Source organism: Harpia harpyja, chromosome 2 (genome assembly GCF_026419915.1).
Source record: "Harpia harpyja isolate bHarHar1 chromosome 2, bHarHar1 primary haplotype, whole genome shotgun sequence".
NCBI lineage: Eukaryota > Metazoa > Chordata > Aves > Accipitriformes > Accipitridae > Harpia > Harpia harpyja.
The window spans coordinates 1683333-1696002 of NC_068941.1; the positions used below are offsets into that span (position 1 = coordinate 1683333).

General features: G+C 43.8%; 1 protein-coding gene across 1 annotated transcript; it reads left to right on the forward strand.

Moving 5' to 3' along the window:
* Positions 1-1537: 1537 nt before the first annotated feature.
* On the forward strand, positions 1538-7691 carry LOC128153129 (cytochrome c oxidase assembly protein COX18, mitochondrial). The gene is made up of 6 exons (XM_052812044.1): positions 1538-1808; positions 3194-3294; positions 4022-4185; positions 5303-5415; positions 6468-6575; positions 7361-7691. Exons 1-6 carry the CDS (start codon positions 1542-1544, stop codon positions 7532-7534), a joined length of 927 nt encoding a protein of 308 aa, XP_052668004.1. The 5' UTR covers positions 1538-1541; the 3' UTR covers positions 7535-7691.
* The last annotated feature ends 4979 nt before the right edge of the window (positions 7692-12670 follow it).

Below are 12670 nucleotides of genomic sequence, written 5' to 3' on the forward strand. Positions count from 1 at the left end.
AAAAGTCCGAGTGAGAATTTCCTTACAGTCGTCGTCAAGAGCTGCCACCTTTTTCACTCACAGTTGCTTGGAATGAGGAGGAGTACCGGGAGGGAAAGTCTCAGGGGTCCTGTGAGGCACGACTCGGTCAGCAGTGACAAACGGCTCCAGTCAGGATCCCCGTACAGTTTGTGTACGTATGGTTTAAAGTTGATCTACGAGTGGAATGTATTTTTGTGCGGGACAGGCGAGGGCCAGCGTGATCTGTTGCTGGTTTCTCTGCATAGAGGAAGGCTGAAGGAAAGCTTGTTTTTTCCTTGCCGTGTCACTTGGTGTCAATCCTTCTGTTCTAAGTTGCTATCCTGAGAGATACAATCTGGGAAAGAAATATCCCAGATGAGTTAAATGGGGTGCTGGTAAGGCTGGAATTTAAGAAGTGCTGTTTTGTATTTATTACGGTACTCCTTTGGAAGCCAGAAGAAAAACCCACTTGTCCAAAGAAACCTGCTGCCTTTTAAATATTGTGGTATTGCTGAGGTGTCCAGAAGGTTTGTGCATACTGATGTCCATATACATGCCCTTAGGTGATGCTCTGAATAAAAGCAAGCTCCTTTTTCCAGCCGTCTGATCACCTGAAATACGTTGTGTAAAGAATTGGTGGTAGCAAAACGGATACCAAACTGAAAAACTGCTGAGAAAAATGATTGATACTCCGTTTCAGCACCTTACTGTGAGTGAGGAATAGTGCCCTTCTTCTAGTCTTCTGTATCACCTTTGGCCCTCTACTAGAATTTTTTGCTTCACGTTTCACTGCTTTTTAGGATTATTTGCATTCTTAGTTGGAAATAATCCTACTGCAAAGTACCGCTTGGTATTTATTACAACCGTGCACGCCGTGGGTCAAAAGAACAAGAGTGTCCGAGGGTTGTGGTTTCCTACCTGTGTGTGGTTGACTTGAAAAATCAAGCTGTGGCCCCGGGAGCGTAGAACGGATGCTGCTTTTGTGGCATTGGCCTTGTTTGATGAAATCCTGGGGCTTTTTGGAAGTCTGTATCAGGAACAGTCGTTTATTTATTTTTTTTTTTCTTGGATACTTTTTTTTTTTAATACTTAAAATGTAAAGGTTTTTATTTGACCAATAAAAAAAAAACCATACTGTGTTGGGAGCTGGCAGGTCGTCTTCATTTAAGAAAAGGGAGTGAATCCACGTTGAGAGATGGGTGCTAGAGCTATGGCAGATCCCTGAGGCCGAAGGAGAAACGAACAAGGCGGAGCCCTCAGTAGCTGCCCGTCTCCTCCAAGCGCTTTCTTTACCTCTCCTTGCCCTGCAGGAACGAGGTAATCGCCCACCCTTCGCCCACGGCTCTGGGCCGTGCCTGCGGCGCGGCAACCCCGCAGCTCCTCATCAGGGACGACTAATTAGCGGCCGCCTGCAGCGCGGCTTCCCGCCTTTCCTCCTCCCCTCAGTCACCATGGCGGGCGCCGGCAGGGCGGTCGGCGCATGCGCGGCCGCCCTCCCCCCCCCCCCCCCCCCCCCCCCCCCCCGGGAAGAGCGGTTAGCCATGTGGCGGCTGGCGTGCGCGGGCGCCGCTCGCGCCCCGGGCGGGCGGTTAACGGTCGCGGCGGCGGCGGCAGCGGCGGGAGCGAGCGGCGGCTGGTACGAGCGGCTGGCGCAGTCGGTGCCGGTGCACTGGGCGGAGGAGGGGTTGGTGGCGTTGCAGGCGGCCGCCGGGCTGCCGTGGTGGGCCTCCATCGTCTGCGGCGCAGGCCTGCTCCGCACCGCCGTCACTTTGCCGCTGGGCGCGCACCAGAGCCGCCTCCTGGCCAAGGTGGGTTGCCGGCCGCCGGTCTTTGCGTCCTGAGGGTGATCGCCCTGGTTGTGTGAGGGAGGAGGGACCGAGGGGCACGGCCAGCGGCCCTGCGCCTGGGCTTCGCGGCAGACGGGGCGGGAATTCTGGTGAGAGCGGGGTTTCGCAACGAAAGTGGGGGTACTTTTCCACAAAACCGCTCTAGCGGGGTCCTGGCCGCAGTTTCTCTCCCCCCCCCCCCCCCCATCCTTTAGCGGGGGGGCCCGCTTGTGCTGCCTGTTGACCTCGTGTGGCGGAGGGCACCGCAGCTGGTGGGAGGTTTTTCGGTGGTGGGTCCTTTCTTGGACACGTGAAATCTAAATGAAACTGAAAAATGGGAATGTGCGTCTTTTTCGTGGTCACTACACGAAGATGGAGTTGTTTCAGTGCAAGAGTCAGGTGGCGCGTGCAAGGTACTTTCTGCGATTTGCTGTGTTAACTTAAAGCTTTTGCTAAAGCTCGTCCTGTCAAAGCTTGAAGTAGACTAGTCTTCAGCAATTTGTAAATATCTGCTTTTCCTCGGAAGCGAGGAAAACGGTCGAAGTTACTAGAGAGGTCATATGCTGTGCCTACAGCGGTAAAGGAGCCTTTGCAGTGCCGTGGTATGAAGTAGGGTGTTTCCCCTTTTCTGGTCTGTTTTTTTACCACCTAACGAGGACTGTAGGGGGGTGCTGCACAGCTGCTAGGATTCAAGGCTGATTAGGAATCAATTCGATCTTTGTTCTTCACTTGTGTAGCGGTCAGATGGGTAAATGCAGGTGTGTTTCTGGGACAGGGTTCTTCAGCAGCTGTTGTTCAGAGTGTTATTGCAAAAGCAGCATAATTTAATTCTTTTATTGCAGCGTGTTTGGGGTGGGGGATTTTTTGTTTGGTTTCTTTGTTTTGTTTTTTTTAGTGGCGCTTGTTCATTTTTCCTTTTCTTTTGATTGTAGAAGTGAATATCGTATTGTAGTCTTGTGTAACGGGATCTCTTCTTACTTCTCAGGATAGTGACTTCGGCAGCTGCCAAGTTGTATGTCCTGCTGGGCTTTAAATTTTTTTTCAAGTGGCGTTAAAGGGTTTTTTTGTTTAGTGAAGTAGGTGGTTACAATTCCTGAATGAAGACAAAAAGATGCTTGTTAGGAACAAAATATAAAATCTAATTCTGTATTTATTTCATTTAGCAACAAGATGGTATCTTCGATTGTTACTGTAAATACTTCTCAATAATTCTTTCACCTGTTTCTTTTGCTTAAAGATGAAAGGCATTCATAGATGTGTGCCTTGTCCTTCACAGTCGTTTTTAATGTGTTTACAGTATCAGGTGGGAAGAGGAAGTGTTTGTTACACGTAACTGCGCATAAATATTTTTCCTTTTCTTTAGCTAGTTGGAAAATTTGCAGCCTGAGATTAAAAAACTAGCTGAGCATCTTCGCTATGAAGTTTCTGTTCGTGGAAAGCAACTGGGTTGGTCTGAAAAGGTGGCCAGGTAAGATGGCAATGGCGTATACCTTATAAATCCATTGCAGATTGAGGGGTAGCAGGAGGGAAAGTCCTACAAACAACAGTCTTGCAGAAAGATTCTGCCATTGTTCAAAGCTTAGATTTTCTTACCGCTTCTATGACTTATTTGTGTTTCTTATATTGCCCGTCAGAGTATATCTGTCTTAAAGCTCTGAACTTGTGATAGGTTTATGATTACAGGACCAAATGCAGGATTGTTTTTGTTGTCTTTACTTGTAGCTCATGTTTCTTTAGCTATTGTGGTATCTAAATATTGCTGGAACTTGAGCCTGGAATGGTGGTGGTCCTGTTCATTTGTTAGCACCCCGTGCAGTAGCAGCGTATCTAAGCTGGGTTACTGAGGATCACGTAACTGGCTGGTTGCTGCTGTATTGAGAAAGTTATACCCTGGTTCAGACAAAAAGCACTGTGAAATTAAATATCAGACAAGTTAATGGCAGCTGCCGATGACAAGGGGAAATTCAGTTGTGAAAAGGTGCTTCGAGCAACAGGGCTAAAAGTTGCGAGGAAAAGGGGTTGGCGAAGGAGAGAGGCACGTTTGCAGAGGAAAGACTTTCAGGTTTTCGAGAGTTGCACCTAAAGAAGCCCATTTGACATGCACAGCCTGTAGAATTGTTATTTGAGAATTTGAGAAGTTACTTTGTAACAGGTATTGTGAGAGGACTTTTTTTTTTTTTTTTTTTTTTAAAAAGGTTCCACTTTAAGAAAAACCTACGGAGGATTATTACGGAACTGTACATTCGAGACAACTGCCATCCCTTCAAAGCCACTTTACTGGTGTGGGTACAGATTCCAATGTGGGTTTGCGTGTCCCTCGCTTTGCGCAACTGCAGTGTTGGTGCCACGGAGTCAGGAGGTGATTAATCTGAACAGACACACTCTTAACAGTCATTTTTCGATCAGTTACAGTTTTTGCAGATGCTTCGTTGGTTAAAGAACACAATCTCCCGAGTGATACGTAAAACTACTTCACTACTAAGTTTTTAAACTTAATATAGATTAAGCATACTTAAATGGCCGATAAAAGTAAAAATGAATTTCACAGACTTTGACTAGGTACATTGTACATGTTGTACTAGATTAAACTACCGTTCATGTAACCAAAGAACTCGCATCTGGACCACAGCTGTACATTTCTTTGGTTTGAACTCTTCCAGCAGGTATTCGCAACGTCTAGAGCATCACTGATCTCTACTTATACGCTTTTGCTTTTTGTGATACTGTTCTGAGCTTTGTGGGATGCCTCTTGAAAAGCAGTACCAGGGCCTGAGCTCTGGGAACAATGTAGGGCATTTTGTTAGGCTGTGTGAGCGTTTAATTATTTTGTGGTCTTCCGAAGACAGGGTAACTAGGAAAAAAAAAAAAATTGTCTTGGGATTTTTCTGTTTCACAAGATAAGCTTATTTAGCAAGTAATATAACCCATGCTGCAGCACAATCGCTATTAATCTGTATTTTTTTCTTCCATGTGAAGTTTCACGAGAAGGACTATAGGCAAGGTGAATGTGTGGGGTTTTTTTAAATAAAAATACTGGTATTTCCTTTTTTTTAGAAAAGAGTTTATAGTTTCTTGTTCTAAGAAAAATGTAACAAGTTATATAGTTGTTAAGAAAAGTATTTCAAACCCACAAAATATGTAGTCACTGTAGCGTACTGCATTGCATATTTTTCTCATTGGCTTGTAAAATGGTTGTGGAGATCAAGCTAGTTGTTATCGCAGGTTTACCTGAATCGGTGGCTGTCATGAGCTAAGCTGGACCTCAGCTTGCATCTCCCACCATTTTTTACTTGTATTGATAGCAGGCTGCCTTGTCATGGGATGTGTTAAACCAAATATTTCTGTTTTAATAGTAGTTATTGTGTAGACAAGATGTACCTAGAAACTTGGATGATTTGATTGTAATACATGGTATGGTTCTGTTTAACTTGAGGTAGCAAATCATGCTTAAGTCGGTATTTTCTTTATTCTTGTAGTTCAAGAACAGTTTTCAGCAGGCGGAGCGTTATGGTTTACAGACCTCACGGCACCAGATTCTACATGGATTTTGCCAGTTTCGCTTGGGCTCACGAATTTGCTGATAGTGGAGGTATGTTGGTGGAATAAATAGGATGATTGCAAAAGGATAATTCTTATAGAATTGTAAGACAATATTGCCCAGTTGTAGAACATGGTAACATAAGGGTAGTTTCAGATAATCACTGTTTTAAATGCATTGGGGAGAACTGAAAAATAACTGAATTATTCTATGCATTTGAATGGGTGGGTGTCTTGTTTAGAGATGACAAATTCTTATGTGACACATCTCAGATGCTTTAATGGCTTTGCTTGAGCATCAGTAAAATTTAGTCTTGACTCTGATGTTTTTCTTAGAATGACGTTCTGATGAGCTTCCTGGGTGTTAAGCATCCAAAAGCACATATGGGTTTTCTTGGTTTGTTCTACACCCCACCCCCAATTATTTGTTACTGTATTGTTGTCAAAACTAACAATATTATGTGTTCTTAATAAATTGAAAAAATTCAGAACTTTTTAAGATTGCTGGGGAGATGAATCAACAGAAACAGAAAAAAAGTCTTCATTTCCCGTTTTTGGGGGTAATTTAATGGAAATATTTTTCTTCTTGATTTTTCTGTTAGGTGTTCTCATCAAACTGTAACCCTCTGGATTTCGTTCCTACTCCATTTTCTTCTATGTCATGTGGACTGACACTGTCTTAGAGAGAAAAAAAAAAAAATCAGTATGTAACTGTAGACCTGATTCTGCTTTCGTTCAGTGATCTATCCACCGTGTTTGGTCTGTTTCCCGTTGGCAGCCTTTTCTCAGAGGGCTGTGCTTCAGGCCGAGGTGTTGGAACTTTTGGTGTGCAAAAGTCACTATGTAAAGTTATGTTACCTGGAAATGATTGTTGGGTACTTTGCTAGGCTGGTACGGTATTTTCTACAAAGGACTGAACATGTAAAACATCAAACAAGTTGAATGAAAGATTGTAGCAGTATGTTAACTGAAATGGAAAATGCAAAACGGAAGTAATAGGTGAACAAGAGTGCTGGGTTACAAGAAAGCCCACTGTTGCCTTTTTTCCCATTTTAGTCATTTCAAAGAGAGCTTGTTTATAACTGCGGGTTTCTCCCCTTTCAGATCTTTGCTTCGCAAAAAATGGAAGTTTCCCGGTTCCAGAAGCTTGCTACGAATTTCTTTCGAGTGGTGTCAGTAGTGATGATCCCTGTTGCTGCAACAGTCCCCTCTGTAAGTACAGAGTCTTAAGGGTGCATCCATGAACCTGTGACTCTGGTACGTTCCTAGTGCGTAAAGAGCAGCCCAAATGCCTGGTGTATTTAATAGGCCATGCTCTCTAATACAGCATGCCCTAAAACAAATAAGATGTTTTGTCTATGTATACATTTAAATTCTTAACACGTGTAGAATATTTTTGTCCAAGAGGGAAGGATCTGCAAACTTACTGTTTCTAAACATCATTTTCGCAAACTAGGGCTCGGAAGGACGTTCAGAACGGGTTAGCATCCTTTTTATCATCTCAGATATGAGAGGAAGACTTTATATAAGGACATACAGACAAGCGTTTGCTAAGTGTTTGCTTACTGTGAGAGGAAAACAGCCTACTTCTTTGATGAGGAAATTTTCCACAGTCTTCTTAAAATGCTTCTCATTTTTACCAGGTGTTCTACTTCTGAATATTTTTGCAGTGGATAGCAAAAACAAAGTATCTAGTTGTTTGGCTTATCAACTCAGTGTCTGAAATACAGAAGTTCGAGCGAGTTTAATATGAGTTAATTTATGAACTGTTGTCAAACTTCAGTGTAGATGACTCTTTTTCCCCAGAAGAGTTGAGAAAGAGTGAAAAACACATTGAAATGGAAGCCGTTATTGTTATTGAGAGGAGTGGTTTTAGGTGAGTTATTTTTCTCAATAACTGGGAGTAACCAGTGGTTGTGGTTTGTGAAGAGCTGCCTAAAATTGTAGTGTTCGCGTTGCATCTAGGGATGCTGAATTCGATATTTGTCTCATTGCAGTCCATGGCGTTGTACTGGCTGTCCTCGAGCTTCACGGGACTCTCGCACAACCTGTTGCTGCGTTCTCCAGCCTTTCGTCGGCTGTGTTGCATACCAAGGACCAAATCTGACTCGGATACTCCTTACAGGGATATTGTGTCTGCATTGATTACCAAATATGGTTTTAAGAAATGATGTCATTTAAACTGTCCGAAGAGCTGTCCCACAAATGTTGCATGGGTAATTAAGTAGTGCTGTCTTATAGAGATGTACTTATTTACTGTAAAATGTTGCGTCTGGAATTATATTTATTTTCCAAATAAAGCATTGACTGTCTGGCCATAAAGAATGATTGTTCAGCACAAATGTATGTTTATTGGGAAGTTTTGTTTCAAGGGTGGTCGTTTTGCAGTTAGAATAGTCCAGTAATACAGGTTTGTCTCCCGAAGTATCGTAAGGAATTGGGCAGATGAATATTGATTAAAACTGTGACTTATCTAGGCTGCCTTCTTGTAGTGAAGCTGATCTGACCTGTGGGCTAGTGAGCAACAAGTTTTAGGGTAAGGGAGAAGGCTAGATGGACTGACGCTGTAGTTACTGGTTTATTTAATTAAGACACTGGCACAGATTGATAGGTAGTCAGGTATAGTCGTTTGATATCCAGGTGGTTCACGTGATAGTCTTCGTAACAGTTCTGAGAGCTGATTTCCTGTAACTGCAAAGTAAACTAGGTTGTTGTCAGTGTCTTGTGCATTAGATTTAGATTTAGGAGGACAAGTTTCATGTATCGTTTCTGGGGATCAGCTGTTGAGTGGCAACACTCTGCATATACTAAAACGAGGCAAGTAGCACCTCGAAAAAGAACGAATGATGATTACAAACCAAATACTTCATTCAACTGTGTATCAAATCTCTTTTAATGTAAGTCTTAAAGGTCAAGTGCAAATATTTTATGCCTTAAAGGACCTGTGTTTGCTATTTTTTTCATGTAAACATCAGTGTCATTACGTGTAAGCACTTCCTGTAAGGGTGTTCAGATTCGCGTCTCACCTTGCTCTGCATACATCTTAAGTCAGCAGACATATGTTGTTTTGAAACTCTGCATGCTCATTTCCCTTTGCACTGAAGTCTGTGCAAGCCCGGTCTTGTAAAAGGTCGAATCGGCATAGAGGGCAAAGCATTGCTTGTACTCTTTGCTCTCAGATGGTTGTCGTAGTGCAGAGTCAGGATGATTCATGTTTTAACTGTTAAAGTTAGTGCTCGTTAATCTTTGATAATAGGAAGTGATTTTTAAAATAGCTGGGATCTTTTTGCCATTAGAGAAGACTATATAGCACTGGGAAAGAGAGAAGCAGGTGGCACACCAGGTGGATGTAGACAACAGTAACGAGCCAACAGTCACTTGCCTTTGTTGTGGTGGGAAGAATCTGTAGTCTTGTTTTATTTCTTTTGTTAGTCTGTTTCCTGGCGCCCTGACCCCTGAGCAAAAGATGGGGTTGAAGGAGTTTATCAAGGTTTGGTGTGTAGGTAGGGCAGGGATGTTGTTTCAGAAATGTTGTTTGAAACTAAATGTTCCTAATTTTCAGTCCTGATACTGCACTTAAAATTACCTTTTAGTGGATGTATTTCACTGGGGGAATGCATGATACGTTCTCTCACACTCGCTTCAGAAGCGTAAAAAAATTCATATAAATTCTATTTTCTTATTGCATTTTATTTGAATTTAGTGTTGCCATACGACTTCTCAGACTGCAATCTACCCGTTAGACAGGATTGAATGACAGCAGCAGCAGTTGGGCTTGGTTTCTCGCTGTAGCGTTACAGAGTCTGCTGGTGGCAGTATGCTGATCTGGCAGCAATTCTTTGAAGAGTTGGGTCCTGGCAATGGCCCGATAAGGTGAGGAGGTGGAAGTGAAATCCTGTGTTTTCCTGAGGTGCCTGGTTGTAGGAAGGGAGCAACTGTCTGCTGGGCTGTATTAGCAAGAGTGTCGCCAGGAGGTGAAGGGAAGTTGCTAATCCCTGGCAGTTATTGAGGCCGCATCTGGATGCACTGTCTAGTTCTGGGCTCCCCAGTACAACACCTGAATGTACTGGAACAGATCCAGTGGAAGGCTGCTGAGACAGACCGGAGGCTGGAGCCCATGGTGTGCTGAGAGAACTGGGTTTTTGTTCAGCCCCTGAAGAGATGGCCTTGCTAAGAGAGAGGGGAGATTTATCACTGTCTACAAGCAGTTAGTGGGAAGCGGCAAAGGAGATGAAGCCAAACTCAGCTTGGAAGCGCACAGAGGAAGGATAAGAGGCAACGGCGATGAGTTGGAAGATAAAACCTTTCATAATTGATATAAAAACATGTTTTTTACCTTGAGGATGGCCCAACACCTGGTTTCCTGGATGAATTGTAGGATCTGCGTCATCGGAGGTATGGCACTTGAAATGCCAACTGGACGAGGCCAACTGAGGAACCTGCTCTAAGGGGCCTGCACTGAGCAGGGGGTTGGCCTCGAGACCTCCAGAATCCTTTTCCAGCTGCAAGGTTCTGTGATTATATTAGTGTCTTATCTGGAGAAAGACCACAAATTCTTTAAAAAAAAAAACAACCCTTTTTTAAGCATACAAATGTGAGCATTTTCAGTATTATGGATGGTGTATTGCCAGTTGCTGTATAGGTCAAGATGAGAATGCAGTTTGCTGTCCTGTCCGGGTAATGCTGAATTTCTGGCAGCATCCCATCCTAAGAAGCAACAGACCGATCGTAGCCTTGTGTCACATCAGGGGCTCAGTGATCCTTTTGTCTACCTGTTTCTTCTTACGAATCACTGACTTGCTCATTTTCTTCCACTCGTATGTACAGTTTGTTTAATAATATGCTGCCTTACATTCTATAATTTTTAGAGAGGACCAGCAATTGAAATTTTAAGTTGTGCTGTTCAAAAATACGTAGTTTTGAATTCTAACTGTTTCTCAATATTGGACTACTATTTCCTTAAGACTAATGAATGGCAAGCTTGCTACTCTGTAATAAGGTTTCTTTCCCCAAAAGATATTTCCTTCCCTTTTGAGATTTCAGTTGGAAGTTGTAGTCTCATTTGCAAACATGTATGCAGTTCTTTAAGTACAGGAAAATAGGTTGGTTATTAGAGTAAGGAGGTGCCTGTGCAAGATTTTGAATCTTGGTGTTTGAACTTGTGTTTTGTCTTTAGTGTTGTAGAATGACAGGCTTCACAGAACTTGTGTTTTGTCTTTAGTGTTGTAGAATGACAGGCTTCACACTGTTGATACCAGCTCTGGCTGCATGGGAAAGAAAGGCACTGAAGCTCAGTGAGATACAGTGCTCTTGATGTGGCTCACAGAATTATAGAAAGAGTGACTTTGTATTCTTTGTCATCTTAAATAGCACAGCAGGATTTACTGAGGCAGGTGGTGATTTTTTTTTTTTTTTTCCGGAGTGTTCAGGTGCTAAGTTTAGGAGTTGATAAATACACCACAAAATAATCAGAGTTAATAAAAACTCAAAAGTGAATACAGAAGGACTATAAGGTATTAGACTTAATGGGAACTGGCCACAGATAAATGTATTTAGAGTTAACATAAGGGTAAGAAAGGTCTGGAATGTTTTCAAATCTAAAAAAAAATCTACTAAACTAAACCCAAACTCAAACTGTTAGGACTAATAGGAAAGTGCTCAGGAGGTGAGTTACTCCACACTTGTGTTTTACTTGTTTCCTGCATTTTCTTCTTAAGTACCTGTTTCTGGGTGCTGTTAGAGGCACTGAGGAGGGGACGACAGGACACAATTTGGGTAGAGCTGGAGCCATTTGTGACAATTTTGGCATGGAAACCTGGTAACTCGTGCCACGCTTGTGGCTTTGCAAGTTGGAATTCTGCATGATGATTCTGACCGTCTCCGGTGCTCTCTGTGACGGGTTAGTCACTTTTGTCTCATTTACTGCGTCAGTTAAGTTGTCAAGAGCATGTACTCAAATATAGAAAATACTTTCATTTGTTGGGCTGAACTTCTGAGTTTGGAAAATACTAATGAAGTGTTACTGACGAAGTGTTTTTTGTCCTTGCTCCTTCCTTTGATAAGTAGTCATAGAGTCTGAGATATGAGGCTGGCATGGAAATTTGTCTCACTTCTGCATCCTTGATCCCCCATCTACGTGGCAGAAGTCCAGGAAGACTGAAGCTATTTTATGGTGGTGACACCACTATTGGAAAGGACTTCAAACATGACTCTGGTGTTTACTATTGTTTCTGTGTTGGAAGAGAAATGTGTATTAGTAGTAAGGATATGAGGTCAACAAAATCCATACTGCTCAGACTAAAACTGAAAAGAAAAAAACCCAACTCATTAATTTACATATTATTTTAAAAACATAGGTACGAGGCTGTTGTGAAATAGAGTGGTTTGGACCGCTTAAAGAGTCACCTTCAAGGGTATTAGCAAAAAATGATTTAATAGGAATTTATATAAACGTGACTTCACGGAATTCGATGGCAAGGTTCACTCTATTACTTAATACATGGATGTACACAGGATAATTAAGTTAGAATCAAACTAAAATTATGTATACAGAAACCGTCGATGCCAAAGATTGAGAGAAACATACAAAGGAAAATCGGGTTATGTATTGCGTTTGTGTGGCAAGGTCTCGGTAGCGGGGGGGTTACAGGGGTGGCTTCTGTGAGAAGCTGCCGGAAGCTTCCCCTGTGTCTGACAGAGTCAATACCAGGCGGCTCCAAGATGGACCCGCCGCCGGCCAAGGCCGAGCCAATCGGTGATAGTGGTAGCGCCGGTGTGATAACAGATTTAAGAAGGAAAAATAAGTTGCGGGGGGCACAGAAACGGCAGCCGGAGAGAGGAGCGAGAACACGTAAGAGAAACAACCCTGCAGACCCCCAGGTCAGTGCAGAAGGAGGGGCAGGAGATGCTCCAGGCGCCGGAGCAGAGATTCCCCTGCAGCCCGTGGGGAAGACCACGGTGAGGCAGGCTGTCCCCCTGCAGCCCAGGGAGGTCCACAGGGGAGCAGATATCTTCCTGCAGCCCGGGGAGAAAGGACCCCACGCCGGAGCACGTGGGTTCCCGAAGGAGGCTGGGACCCCGTGGGAAGCCCACGCCGGAGCAGCCTCCTGGCAGGACCTGCAGATCCGTGGAGAGAGGAGCCCACGCTGGAGCAGGTTTTCTGGCGGGACTTGTGACCCCGTGCGTGGGGGACCCAGGCTGGAGCAGTGTGCTCCTGAAGGACTGCACACCGTGGAAAGGACCCACGCCGGAGCAGTTCGTGAAGAGCTGCAGCCCGTGGGAAGGACCCACGATGGAGTTCGTGGAGG

What these genes read in the sequence shown, in the direction of transcription:
- LOC128153129 (XM_052812044.1), top strand. Translation starts at nt 1,542, where the DNA reads ATGTGGCGGCTGGCGTGCGCGGGCGCCGCTCGCGCCCCGGGCGGGCGG. An exon ending in TGGTGCCACGGAGTCAGGAG is followed by an intron (nt 4,186 to 5,302) that starts GTGATTAATCTG and finishes TTATTCTTGTAG; the next exon opens with TTCAAGAACAGTTTTCAGCA. An exon ending in TTGCTGCAACAGTCCCCTCT is followed by an intron (nt 6,576 to 7,360) that starts GTAAGTACAGAG and finishes GTCTCATTGCAG; the next exon opens with TCCATGGCGTTGTACTGGCT.